Source organism: Octopus sinensis, linkage group LG26 (genome assembly GCF_006345805.1).
Source record: "Octopus sinensis linkage group LG26, ASM634580v1, whole genome shotgun sequence".
Classification (NCBI taxonomy): domain Eukaryota; kingdom Metazoa; phylum Mollusca; class Cephalopoda; order Octopoda; family Octopodidae; genus Octopus; species Octopus sinensis.
In genome coordinates this window covers 10,512,801-10,526,608 of record NC_043022.1, presented here as the reverse complement: position 1 = coordinate 10,526,608, position 13,808 = coordinate 10,512,801, and the positions used below count along the sequence as shown (strand labels likewise).

The 13,808-nt window shown below is 36.9% G+C and overlaps 1 protein-coding gene across 1 annotated transcript in view; it reads right to left on the bottom strand.

Annotated features, from left to right (window-relative positions):
- The window catches only part of LOC115224806 (condensin complex subunit 1-like), a 74,343-nt gene that overhangs the window by 21,701 nt on the left and 38,834 nt on the right, over nucleotides 1–13,808 (bottom strand). The window contains exons 16-21 of the mRNA XM_029795730.2: nucleotides 12,184–12,257; nucleotides 8,494–8,603; nucleotides 7,145–7,401; nucleotides 5,235–5,319; nucleotides 2,303–2,439; nucleotides 1,140–1,272 (exon numbers count right to left, since the gene is read on the bottom strand). Coding sequence (XP_029651590.1) covers nucleotides 1,140–1,272; nucleotides 2,303–2,439; nucleotides 5,235–5,319; nucleotides 7,145–7,401; nucleotides 8,494–8,603; nucleotides 12,184–12,257 — 796 coding nt within the window. The remainder of the gene's footprint in view (nucleotides 1–1,139; nucleotides 1,273–2,302; nucleotides 2,440–5,234; nucleotides 5,320–7,144; nucleotides 7,402–8,493; nucleotides 8,604–12,183; nucleotides 12,258–13,808) is intronic.

Below are 13,808 nucleotides of genomic sequence, written 5' to 3'. Positions count from 1 at the left end.
CTCGCTCTGGTTGCCTTACCTGCTAGAAATAGCAAGTGAAACTCCCTCAAATAAAAGGACACTGAGTCCTATGTACTACTTAAGAAAAGGACAACGTGGTCAACCCTGCAATGCCTTTGGTCATTAGCCATGGCTGACATAGGGCGAAACAATAATAACATGCAGTCATTTGACTTGTTGGAAACAGCAACCTTAACCCTTTTGGCACCAACCCGGCTGAAACCGGCCCTGGCTCTGTAGTACAAATGTCTTGTTTTCATAACCTTAGTCACAATTTATGTTCCTGACACTAGTTTAATGATAACCAGGTAATTTTACTAAATTCTTTGTTGTATTCACAGTAATTGAAAGAAACACAGAGCATCTTAAAATAAATGCAGTAACAAAAGGGTTAAATCAAACCCTACCGTCTTAAAAAAGGACCACTGGATTTAGCCATAGGTAAGTTGTTAAAAAAAATTAACACGGAATAGTCATGACTGGAATATCAGTTTGTTGAGCCTTCACAGGCACATGACTTAGCAGTTAAGGTATTCGACTTACAATCAGAAGGTCATGAGTTTGATTCCTGGCGACGCGTTGTTATCCTTGAGCAAGACACTTTATTTCCTGTTGCTCCAGCTGGCAAAAGTGAGTTGTACCTGTAATTCAAAGGGCCAGCCTTGTCACATACTGTGTCATGCTGAATATCCCCGAGAAATACATTAAAATCTCACATATCTGTGAAGTGTTCAGCCACTTACACATTAAATTTCACAAGCAGGATGTTCTGTTGACCAGATCAAGTGAAACCTTCATTCTTGTAACCAAAAGAGTGACAGATGGCAGAAACGTTAGCACGCCGGGCGAAATATGTAACCTTATTTTGCCTGCCGCTACATTCTGAGTTCAAATTCTGCCGAGGTCGACTTTGCCTTTCATCCTTTCGGGGTTGATTAAATAAGTACCAGTTATGCACTGGGGTCGATATAATCGACTTAATCCGTTTGTCTGTCCTTGTTTGTCCCCTCTGTGTTTAGCCCCTTGTGGGCAGTAAAGAACTAGATAGTCTATTCATCTAGAACTGCAATGGAGTCAAGCAGTAACAACAACAGCAACAACATGAAATGAAATTATATAAAAGTTAATTGAAGACAAACCTTTTTGGCAGAACCAATCTTCATAAGAGCCAAACATGTATCCTTAGCAATTCTGAAGTCTTTCTCAGCTCGTGGTCCCAGTCCCTCGCTAACAAGTACAGCGATATTGCTTTTGATAATTTTAGAGTCACCCCTAAAGTGTTGTTTAAAAAAGAGAAAAAGTGTTTAAGGTATTTTTAAGGGTTCATGAAAAAAATGTTATTTTGGTTGTGTTTATTGCAAGAAACAGCTGAGTCTCTTTCTCTAATGTTTTACATAGTTCAGCTTACATAAGTGAATGAGTGAAAACCAAAAGAGGAATTTTCAAAGAAGTATTTATAAAACATGCTTTTAAACATTGAATGACTGTTGGGCTCCACCAGAATAGAATATCAATCAAGGGTCCATAGGCAAAAAATGGTTGAGAACCATGCACCAAATAGTAAACTGAAGATCCGCAATAATATTTTGAAGATCCATGAAAAAAAAAAAGTTATCCTTGGATGTATTTATTGTAACAAACAGCTAAGTTTCTTTCTTTAACGCTTTTTACATAGTTCAGCTTATACAAGCAAATGTGTGAAAAACAGAAGTGGATCTTTTCGGTTTGAACGGCAGTTTTTTCTAGCGGTGTCATATGAAATTGTCACCCATAATTATGACCCTAGTATCGATCTATTGCATTTCAATCTGTTTTAGGGTTAGGGATGGGGGGAAGGGTATATTTTTTTCTTCACAAATGTAAATAAACCCAATCTGTTTCTTAAACGAGGGACATATTCATACAGCACAGAATGCTTTTCACCTCAATAGACGTTAGTGATTAGTTGAAATTGCAGAAATTGAAGAAAAACAGCAACAAATATCTTACAAACTATAGAATTTTCTCAATAAAGCTAAGAGAAAAAGATGTTTTATAAACACATTCTACCAGTATACGAAGTTTAAAAGTGTTTGGTTACCTGGAAATTATTTTAAAAAACTTCCGTTCAAACCAAAAAGATCCGAAGAAGTATCTATAAAACTAGTCTTTAGACATTGAATAGCTTTGTGGGTCCTCCAGAATACAATAGTAATTTAAGGGGTCCATAGGCAAAAAATGGTCGAGAACCACTGATTTATGCTGTTTAGTATACTAAAAGAATAAAATGATTACAAAGGACTTTGAAGCACTTCACACTTACCCAGCAGCCATCATGAGTAAATTCAATGCAGTACGACTCTCATCAGGGGTGGTACGAGGGATCTTCAGGGCAAACCTTTCCCATAACACCTGGATGACGGAAATGTGCAAATCTCCAGATTTCATGAAATTTGCTATCTGCAAACAGAAACACCACATCTCATTGACAGCAGAGAGAAACATCTAACAACGGTTTAAAATTTTGGTACAAGGCCAACAAGTTCGTGGGGAGGGGGTAAGTCGATTGCAATGACCACAGTACACAACTGGTACTTATTTTATCAGGCCCCAAGAAAACGAAAGGCAAAGTGGACTTTGGCGGAATTTGAATGTAAAGATGGACAAAATACCGCTAAGCATTTTGGCCAGCATATTAACGATTCTGCCAACTCTCTGCATCAATTAATTGTAATTTTGGTTTCAAATTTTTAGCACAAGGCCAGCAAGTTTGGTGGGAGGGTGTAAGTCAATTATGTCGACCCCCAGTACTAAACTAGTACTTATTTTATTAGACCTCGAACAGATGCAGTGCAAAGTTGCCCTCGGTGGAATTTGAACTGTTACGCTAAATGTAAACAAAGCAAAAGAAAGGATAGTTTGTGATTTCCCACAACCTTAAATGAAATTAAGGCCTATTTTGCCATAAATATTATTATGAGTATCAGAAAGTTACCCAGAATAACAAATTCTATAGTAAAATTTTGTTGTATACCCAATTGAATATTAGCTAATAACCCATTTTCTATAGCGATGTTTGAACAAAAATTTTAATAATTTTATATTTTGTTGAATTTACCTGTATTTACCTGTATCTACCTGCAATTAGAGTCACTTTGTGACAAAAATTATAGTATAGAATTGGTTGAGAACATTTCATTAAATTATCTTCCAAAAATCACATTAATATATTGATAAATAAAAAAGTTATAGTTGTTTAATGAAACCAGACTAAATTTATGATTATGTTAGAAATTAATTGAAACACATAAGGGGTGTATTTTGGTCAGAAATATAGTAACGAAAGGGTTAATGTCTGCTCTCCATGCTGGCAGGGTTTGGACGGTTTGATATGGAGCCGGCCAGACTCCAGCTGTCTGCAGAGGTATGGTTTCCATAGCTGGATACCTTCCTAAAGCCAGCCACTAAACAGAATGTACTGGGTGCTTTTTACATGCCACTAGTACGGGTGCATTTATGTAGCACCAGTATAGGTGCTTTTCAGTGGTGCCAGCACCCGAAGGGACAAGCCTGTACGCATGGAAGGCTTGTATGAACATTTATAAATATTGCTTTAACCCTTCAGCATTTAAACTGGCCGTATTTGGCCAAAATATTCTACCTGTTTTATCTTCAAACTGGTCAGATCTGGCCTTTCACACCTAACTCAGTGTCGTTTTACAAATTAACAATCACATCATCGAAATCTCAAAGCTATGAAATAATGCATAATTAATTCAAAATTATACAATTACTTCAGCATTACATTTGACAGAATAATCTGAACACTAAAGAGTTCATCATCATCATCGTCTGCTTTCCATGCTAGCATGGGTTGGACAATTATGACTGAGGGCTGGCGAACCAGATGGCTGCACCAGGCTCCAATCTTGATTTGGCAGAGTTTCTACAGCTTGATGCCCTTCCCAACGCCAACCACTCCGAGAGTGCAGTGGGTGCCTTTTACGTGCCACCGGCACGGGGGCCAGTCAGGTGGTACTGGCAACGACCTTGCTTGAATCCTTTTACACATGCCACCAGTACAGGTGCCAGTAAGGCGACGTTGGTAACGATCATGCTTGAATGGTGCCCTTTTACGTGCCACTGGCACGGAAGCCAGTTGGCTGCTCTGGCAACGATCACGCTTGGATGGTGCTCTAAAGGGTTAAAAATGGAAATCATCATCATTTAATGTCTGTTTTCCATGCTGGCATGGGTTGGACAGTTTGACAGGAGCTGACCAGCTGAAGGTCTGTTCAGGCTCCATAGTCTCTTTTGACATGGTTTCTATGACATCCACCTCACAGAATGTACTGGGTACTTTTACACAGCACCAGCACAGGTGCTTTTTATGTGGCACCAGCACCAATGAGGTTGCGAGATTAGGGATGCTCAGCAGGAGAGGCTTGCAGGGGGTGAGCCTGTAAGCAAGGACAGCCATGCTTTTACTTACTTAGACATGTTTTTTCAACACAGCAAACCACCAGGAATCTCGGTCCCGTCGTTTCCTCTGCGAGTCTCAACATCTGTAGATCTTTTCCCACACTTCATCCCACATGTTCACTCTACAATTACAGATTGGCACCTCTTCATGCAACTGTCTTCATTCATAACAGTGTAGTCTTCTCTCTTGTACACTACATCCTTATGAGCCTGGCATGGCTCGAGAAGGAACATTTTATTTATTATTATACCCAATTTTTCTCTCAAATCACTTACACACATGCATACTGATATTACCCATCCGGTGAAATCATCATCATCATCGTTTAACGTCCGTTCTCCATGCTAGCATGGGTTGGACAGTTCGACCGGGGATCTGGGAAGCCAGAAGGCTGCACCAGGCTCCAGTCTTATCTGGCAATGTTTCTACAGCTGGATGCCCTTCCTAACGCCAACCACTCCGTGAGTGTAGTGGGTGCTTTTTACGTGCCACCTGCACAGATGCCAGGCGAGGCTGGCAACGGCCACGGTCGGATTGGTGCATTTTACGTGCCACCGGCATGGAAGCCAGTCGAGGTGACACTGGCTTCGGCCACGATTCGGATGGTGCTTTTTACGTGCCACCGGCACGGAAGCCAGTCGAGGCAGCGCTGGCATCGGCCACGATTCTGATAGTGCTTTTTACGTACCACCAGTCAACGTATTCTAAACCACATAAATTAAGATGGGATGGAGGTGGGGTGGAGAAGACAGAGGGGTAGACAAACACTAACCACAGCATCCAGTGAAATTAACTCTTCCAAAGAAATATTTTTCATCAGGGTCGTTAGATTATCAACCACTTTGAGAGCTTTGCTCCTGAAATTAGACAGAGAAAAAAATATTTAGGGAGGCAAATTTAAAAATTAAATGAAGAGAAGACAAAAAGAAAAACAAGGAATGAAATTAGTAATTTCTTTGCTGATCAAAAGGAACTCCTGTTAGCTAAACCAATAGGATAAAGTAAATATTAGAATATGAGATGACAGTTAATGACTGCGTATGTCAGTGATTAAGGCATATAAAAGAGTGTTTCTCATTAGAGTTGGATCCAAAACCTGAATTGGGTGGGGAGGAAAACAAACGTTAAATGTGATGGTTTCCAAGTATGTTGTATAGTGTACTTCTCAAACAGGTTATATTCCCTTTTCCACAAGGCAATCAAATTTATCCCACTTTTGTAGTTTCTATGTCTTGTTGAGTTCAGACCCAATGCATGGCACTGGGTAAGTGTCTTCTACTATAGTTCTGGACTAACTAAAACCTTGTGAGTGCCTTGATAGATGGAAAATAAAAGAAGCTTATCTTGGATGTATGCATGTGTGTGCTCTCTGCAGATCTTCTATAGAAATTAGAGACAGCATTGAAAGTTACAATGTTTCATATACAAATACTAGCACTATGACCCGGCGTTGCCGGGTCATAGTGCTAGTGCATACATATACACACATACACACGAGTACTGTCCAAATCTCCGACCAATCACATACAGCTAGCTGGCATTCAATTGGCGTATCAAGTTTCGGGCATTTTGATTGGGTTTTGGATAGAAAATTCACTTCTATTGATTTTTTAATGGCTTTGCGGGGTGACTGGGGAAATGTAAAGATGTGCACAACCACCCTTGGGCGGTTTTGAATGACCATAGAAAGTGCGAGCCCTCTAACTGAAAAATTGTGGATTTGTATAAAGGACACGCACACAGACATTTTGCCGTTTATATATATAGAGATGTAAACAATGCAATCAAAGATTACCTATTTTTCTACCTTTTCACATTGTCTACTGAGACAATGCCGTTTATATATATAGAGATGTAAACAATGCAATCAAAGATTACCTATTTTTCTACCTTTTCACATTGTCTACTGAGACATATTTATGTTACAAAACACTGTAAAACTTATGTATAAAACACAAACCACAGAAAATTTGTAGAGAGAATTTTAAAAATTGATTGAATTGCACTGCTAACACAAGTAGGATACAGTATTGACCTGTAAGCCTTTAATGTACTTGATAGTATATTTTGGTTGCAAAACCAAAATATGGTGTCCTTACAAGCAGTTAGTGTGTTTACATATGTGTGTAATAATAAATAAAATGTTCCTTCATGAGCCATGCCAGGCTCATAAGGGCCGGTTTCCTGGTTTCAGTGGCGAATAAATTCCCCACCTGGATGGGATGCCGGTCCGTCGCAAGATTACTCATTTTTGCCAGCTGAGTGGACTGGAGCAACTTGAAATGAAGTGTTTTGCTCAAGAACACAACGCATCGCCCAGTCCAGGAATCAAAACCACAACTTTGCGATCATGAGTTCAACAACCTAACCACTAAGCCATGTGCCTCCACACATATGTGTATATATGTATGCGTGTGTGTGTGTGTGTGTGCGCGTGTTGGTGGATACTTTGTTTTAATATGTGATGATTATAAATGAGCACGACAGTTATACAATGTTGTTCATTTTCTGTCATCCATGGGGAAATATATTACCTGACTTAGAAATAAGTGAGGGTTAGCAACAGGAAGAACTGCAGAGAAAAAAAAGCAATCTGTCTTAACAAATTATATCTGACTCATGCAAGCATGGAAAAGCGGATGTTAAATAATGAAAGAAGAGAAATTACACGCACACACTCACCTTTCATTTTCTGCATCAAGATTCAAATAGATTTTTTTATAAGCATTCACAGCTGCTTCTTTGATTGTACTGTCCTTTGAAGAGTTAAGCAACAACAAGACCTTACGGATACCAACTAAGCTATGGGGCATTCCAAAGGCAAAGCTTGTTACAAAGAATTCAATTGCTTCAAGGATGTCAGAGTTCACCTTGGAATGTAACATCTGACACAGAATTGGAATGGCTTCTTTCACCTGACCACTAAATGTCAAAGAATCCTGAAATGAAATCATTCAGAGGGTTAGGTCAGTACTGGAATGTTTTAACATCAGTGTTTATCCCCACAAAAGCTATTTATTTACTTATTATTAAATATGATAATATAAATTATTTGCATGTCTTTGAGTTACGAAACAATTTGTTGTGATATTAAGATTTTTCTTATTGTTAAATAAAAGTTCATCGAAATATTTCTCTGTAATTTATGACTTTGTATATATATACATCTTCAACCATCAGTACCCCATGCTAGTAGGGTGCTAAGAGCACCATCTGAGCGTGATCGTTGCCAGAGTGGCTAACTAGCTGCCGTGCCGGTGGCATGTAGGAGGCACCATTTGAGCTGGATCGTTACCAGCATCGCCTTACTGGCACCTGTGCTGTTGGTATGTGTAAAAAGTTCGAGCGAGGTCGTTGCCAGTACCGCCTGACTGGCCCATGCATAAAAATTCGAGCGTGGTCGTTGCCAGTACCACCTGATTGGCCCCTGTGCTGGTGGCACGTAAAAGCACCCACTACACTCTCGGAGTGGTTGGCGTTAGGAAGGGCATCCAGCTGTAGAAACTCTGCCAGATCAAGACTGGAGCTTGGGGCAGCCATCTGGTTCGCCAGCCCACAGTCGAACCGTCCAACCCATGCTAGCATGGAAAGCAGACGTTAAACGATGATGATGATGATCAGTACCTTCCCCACGTCCAAAGGTCAGCCGGTCAAGATTATTGTTCCCTCTGTTGTGCTGCATGCATACAACTAACCAGGCTTGTTGAGAGAGAGAGAGAGAGAGAAAAATAGTGCATGTGATATGGCCATGGCATGACACGATAATTATAAATGATCATTAGTCATACAAGAGATGTCCTTCATTTCCAATATCTCTCGAAAACATGTCCAACCATACAAAAATCTACCCTTACATGGAAACAGATTAAAGCTGGTGACAGGAAGTCACCTGGCGGTGGAAAATCTGCCTCAATAAATTCTATCTAATCCATGCAAGTATGAAACAGTGGACATTATTATTATTATTATTATTATGATGATGATGATGATGATGATAAATAAAGTAGCTGAAAATTACTTGTAAAGTTTACCTTTAAATATAGGACTAAAACTTGCTGCTTCGACAGATCATTAACTTCCACTTCACTGCTTTGAATGGGATTGACAGCTGCTTTAGGCACACCCAACACTAGGTGTTTTCCTTGTAAAAAATTGTCAAGAAATAAAATAAATTAAAAGTAAAATATAATAAATCCCTCATTTCTTAAAAAATGCTGAACTTAGAAAAATTACACACACAATGACTTGTAAGGTCCTGAGTGTCAGTGGGCTTTCACATAACTTTTTACTCGTTGCTCATGTACAAATGTTTGCATATATACATCAATATATACATTCATAAACATACATATATATATATATATATATATATATATATATATATGAAGATTGACTATAATTTTAATTCGAATTTTTAATTGAATTGAAACTTAATTGTAATTCAAATTTAATTATAGCCATGATTGGTTTGTTTGTTTTTTTTTTTAAATTAAAAGTTTAAAAATATTAAAATTTATAAATATAAATTTTAAAATTTCAAATTTTAATAATTTAAATTTTATATATATTTTGTATATTATATTAATTATATTTATTTATTGTTTTTATGTTTTGGTTTATGACTATCACTGTTTGAGTTACCTAACAGTGGTTTAACCTCTAATTTAAGTTATATATATATTTTATGGTATTTATCTATTTATTTATATGTAGATATATACATACATATCCATTATTTATTAAAAATATATATATATGTATACATGTTTTTACTTATATTTTCATTTTTATTTTTAATTATTTCATCTTATTTTATTTTATTACATTTTATTTTTAAGTAATAACAATTATTAACTTATAATTAATTTAATTTATAATTATTTACTTATATACTATTTATTGGTAAGTCCTGTTAATTACTATATATGTATTTATACGTCCACTGATATTATTTAATGCTAAATCCTGTTAATTATTATATATGTATTTATGTGTCCACTGATACTTAAAAATATATATATATAAGTACTACGAATGTTTACATGCACATCATATGTGAAAGTATATAGTATATATATGTTTGTTGTTACACACAAGTATACATATGGATATGTAGATGTGAGTATAATTCTCTTAGTTCGTTGGTGAGAGTTTAAATAGGAATATAATAGTAATGTAATAATACTAGACTTCTTACGTAGTGGAGTTATCTGTATAAGTTATAAGGAGTTATTTTGATTATATATCTTAGAATATTAGCGTATTTTGACTTTTTACAATTAATTTCTTATAATTTAATTAATATAAACCTCTGTTAACTTAGTATATATGTATTTTTATGTCTTTTGATAGACAAACATAAACGGGTATTCTATATTTTATAATTTAGTGAATGTTTGAATGGAAACATAGTGGTGATGATGCGGACATTTTGGTTCTGAAATGTTTTGTTTACGAAAAATATGGTGTCACATGAATTATGTACCTTATGACAAATTACACTCTCCATCTAGGTATAATTATATGTAGATTGCATTTACGGATTTATGGACATATGTGAGTGGATCTGTTTGTAAACACTTAATGTATAGAGGGATAGTACCTCTTATGTTATTTATTTATGATTTGGTTGTGTATGTGGGTATGTCTGTGTGTATGTGTGTGTAAACATATGACTGTCTGTACGTGCGCACGTTTTGTGGATGTGCGTGCGCGTGTGTATGTTTCCTAGCTAACTAACTGTAAAATATCTATTGTAATTCAAATTTAAAAGTATAGGCCAATCGAATGCATCTGTGAAAATTAATACCATGCAAACAGAGGAATTCAACTGATTCCATATATATGCAGATATCCACTTGCCTTGGATGGTACCGTGGTGGTGGTATTAACTTTATTGGCTTTTTGTGAAGTGACACATTTTAATATATTGAACTGTTTAATATATATGCCTGCATTGAGTGTGAGTGTGTCTGTTGTGGTTTCTTGATGTTGGTTGAGGAGCTGTGGAGTTCAATATGGAACATTATTGTGTTTGTTGATGTATATTGATTTATATTGTTTATATTGTATTATTGTGTATATGTATATATATGTAAGAATATGAGTATGTATGCACACATATTTATATTTATATGTAAATTATTTTAGGGTTTGCATTAGAATCTCCGAAGAGGCCGTAAGATATTCTTGTTAATGTCTTATTTATACCTGCATTATATGGCTAATAGGTTAAATGAGACATACCTATCTTCACGGCCGAAACAGCTGTCAGTTATAATGTAAATGTATTTTTATATCTTGTTATATTTATTTAGTTATATCTCACCATATTGTTTGTAATTATTGTACTGTATTAATGTCTAATCTCATTGCTATTGTGTAGTGTTTTAATAAAGTATATGATTCGGTATTATCTGATAGTTGATGATTGATTTAGATATATTTCTCCATTTTCTCATTTTGTATATATATATATATATATATATATATATATATATATATATATATATATACGTGCATATTAAATGTATCTTATTGTCTCCTACTCTTGACAATTGTAAACGAGTGTTGCCTCCATGTAAGTGATGTGCTTTTTTTCTAATCTGCTGTGTAATCATGTCTGGTCATGGGGAAATATTACCTTAATTAGAATCAGGTGAGGATTGTTGACAGGAAGGGCATCCAGTCAAAGAAAATCTTCCTCACCAAGTTCTGTTGTACCCATGCTCGTATGAAAAAGTGGATGCTGAAAAGTTCCTGGTTTCAAGGATATTATGAAAGGCCTGGTTGGAGGCCTAACCTTCCAAGTTCTTTTACAGGGCTTAGAAAAACTGAAGGACTGCTGCAGTAAGTGTATGAATCTGAGAAGGGAATATGTTCAATAAAATCATAATTAACTGATCCTCCTGTATTTTCTTTTACTCAAATCAGGAAATTATCAGCACCCCTTTATATGTTTAAATATAAAGACCTGTCTATTATTCTGTATATATCAAGCACATATATATGTTAACATATCAATAAATGCTCTCTTAATCATTCTTTGCGGTTGTGTCTCTTTCTGGCATTTATTTGTTCCATTCAATTTTGCTTTATTGTAAGGGCAGTGTGATGTGGTACAAAAGAGCCATTCTCGTCACCTCACATTGCACGGCCCTTACATGTTCTTGAGCAAGACACTTTATTTCATGCTGCTGCAGTTCAGTCAGCTGTAGAAATGAGTAGTGACATCACTGATGCCAAGCTGTATCAGCCTTTACCTTTCCGTTGGACAACATCAGTGGCATGTACAGGGGAGACTGGTATACATGGGTGACTGCTGGTCTTCCATAAACAACCTTGCTTGGACCTGTACCTTGGAAGAGAACTTTCTAGGGGCAATCCTATGGTCCTTTATGACCAAAGGGAATCTTTAAGTCAACAATAGAATTAATTCTATATAAATATAAATCCTTCACAGATTTGTGCCAGTGGCACGTAAAAAGCACCATCCAATCGTGGCCGTTTGCCAGCCTCGTCTGGCACGTAAAAAGCACCCACAACACTCACGGAGTGGTTGGCGTTAGGAAGGGCATCCAGCCATAGAAACATTGCCAGATCAGACTGGGCCTGGTGCAGCCTTCTGGCTTCCCAGACCCCAGTTGAACCGTCCAACCCATGCTAGCATGGAAAGCAGACGCTAAACGATGATGATGATGATGATGATGATGATTCCTCACCTAAATAGACATCTTTCAATCCTTTTACAACAACTTCCACAGGAACATCACTTTCATCTTTAGTTTCTTTTGAACTGCAAAATATTAAATGAAAAGACGATAATAAAAAAGAAAACCACTTAGTTGATATCTCTTATTATAAAAGGCAGATTTTATCTGCCTCCCTTTGGGAGTTATACAAATCTACAATATAGGATTTCTTCAATTACAATTTACCTAGTATTTTTAAGAGTAGAATGCATCGCGTCATGCCAGGTCCAGTTTTTAAAATTTAAACTCCAATTAAGCAAAATTTACAGAAAACTCACATTCTGGTGTGTGTGTCAAATGCTTTTCTTAGTCTGGTTTACACCACACGCAAACGCACACACACAGTGTGCAATGAATAAAATGAAAGTAAATAGCGACACAGTGATTTGAGGAAGACTAAACTGAAAGTATTCTGTCTATGACGCTGATAGATACATGAGTAAAATGTATGGGAAGCTAAGAGCTAAGAGTGAGTGAAAATGTTCTTGGAAGAGAGTAAATAGCGAGAGAGAGAGTGATTTGAGGAAGACTTTACATTAAATAACCGTAGTGGCTTGTGTTAGTAATAAAGTAAACATACACTCATACATACATACATACACACACACATACACACATACATACATACATACATACATATACATACATACACACACACACACATACACACACACAGTATTGAAGCTTGAGAACAATCAGATACATTTGCAACACATCTGTTGAAAATATTATTGTTCACACACATACATATACATATATACATACAGACAGACACACAGATAGACACACACACACACACACACACACACACACACATGATCCAGCATGGCCACAACCTCAAGGCTGAAACATATAAAAGAATAACAGAATATAAATGTGTGCAAAGTACAAGAAATATTAATGCAGTATATGGGGATTGGACAATAAGCGTAAGGCAGTGTCAATGGTGGTTCCAGAAATCCCGAGCCATAAACTACAGCCTAGAAGACGAGCCTCATCCTGAAAGATCTGTAGAACTCGACAAGGACATCCTGAAAACCCTGGTGGAACAAAATCTCATCGTAACTGTTGAGGAACTAGCAGAGAAGCTTGGATTTGGTCATTCAACCATTCATTGAGACCTGTGTGCTATTGGAAAAGTCAGCAAATTGGGTCAATGGGTTCCTCACGAACTTTCCGAGTCTAATTGCATGCTTTTCTTTGCTGTCACATCTCACCACTACTGCGCTATGTATATCTATATATATAAAACTGTAGTTGTGTGAGTGTCTGTCCCCTTCGATTTAGATTCCTAACTACTCCCACATTTTGCGGTGCAGTTTAACCAAATTCGGGTAGCTTATAGTCGTGATTCATATCGAGCCCGTCTGAATATTAGCGCGCGTCTACGATGAGTCTACGATTTAAAAATAATTTAACATCATTTTTATTCCATTTTAATGCATAATTTTTCGTGTGTCGATGGCGGCGGAGTTGGCGTCCACGCTCACACCTGCACCTGTGGGGAAGGGAGTGTAAGGAAATCAACGTCGTAATGCGTTGTCAAGGAGACCAGTGTTCTTTTAGAACAACGACTTCATGGCTTGAAGACACCA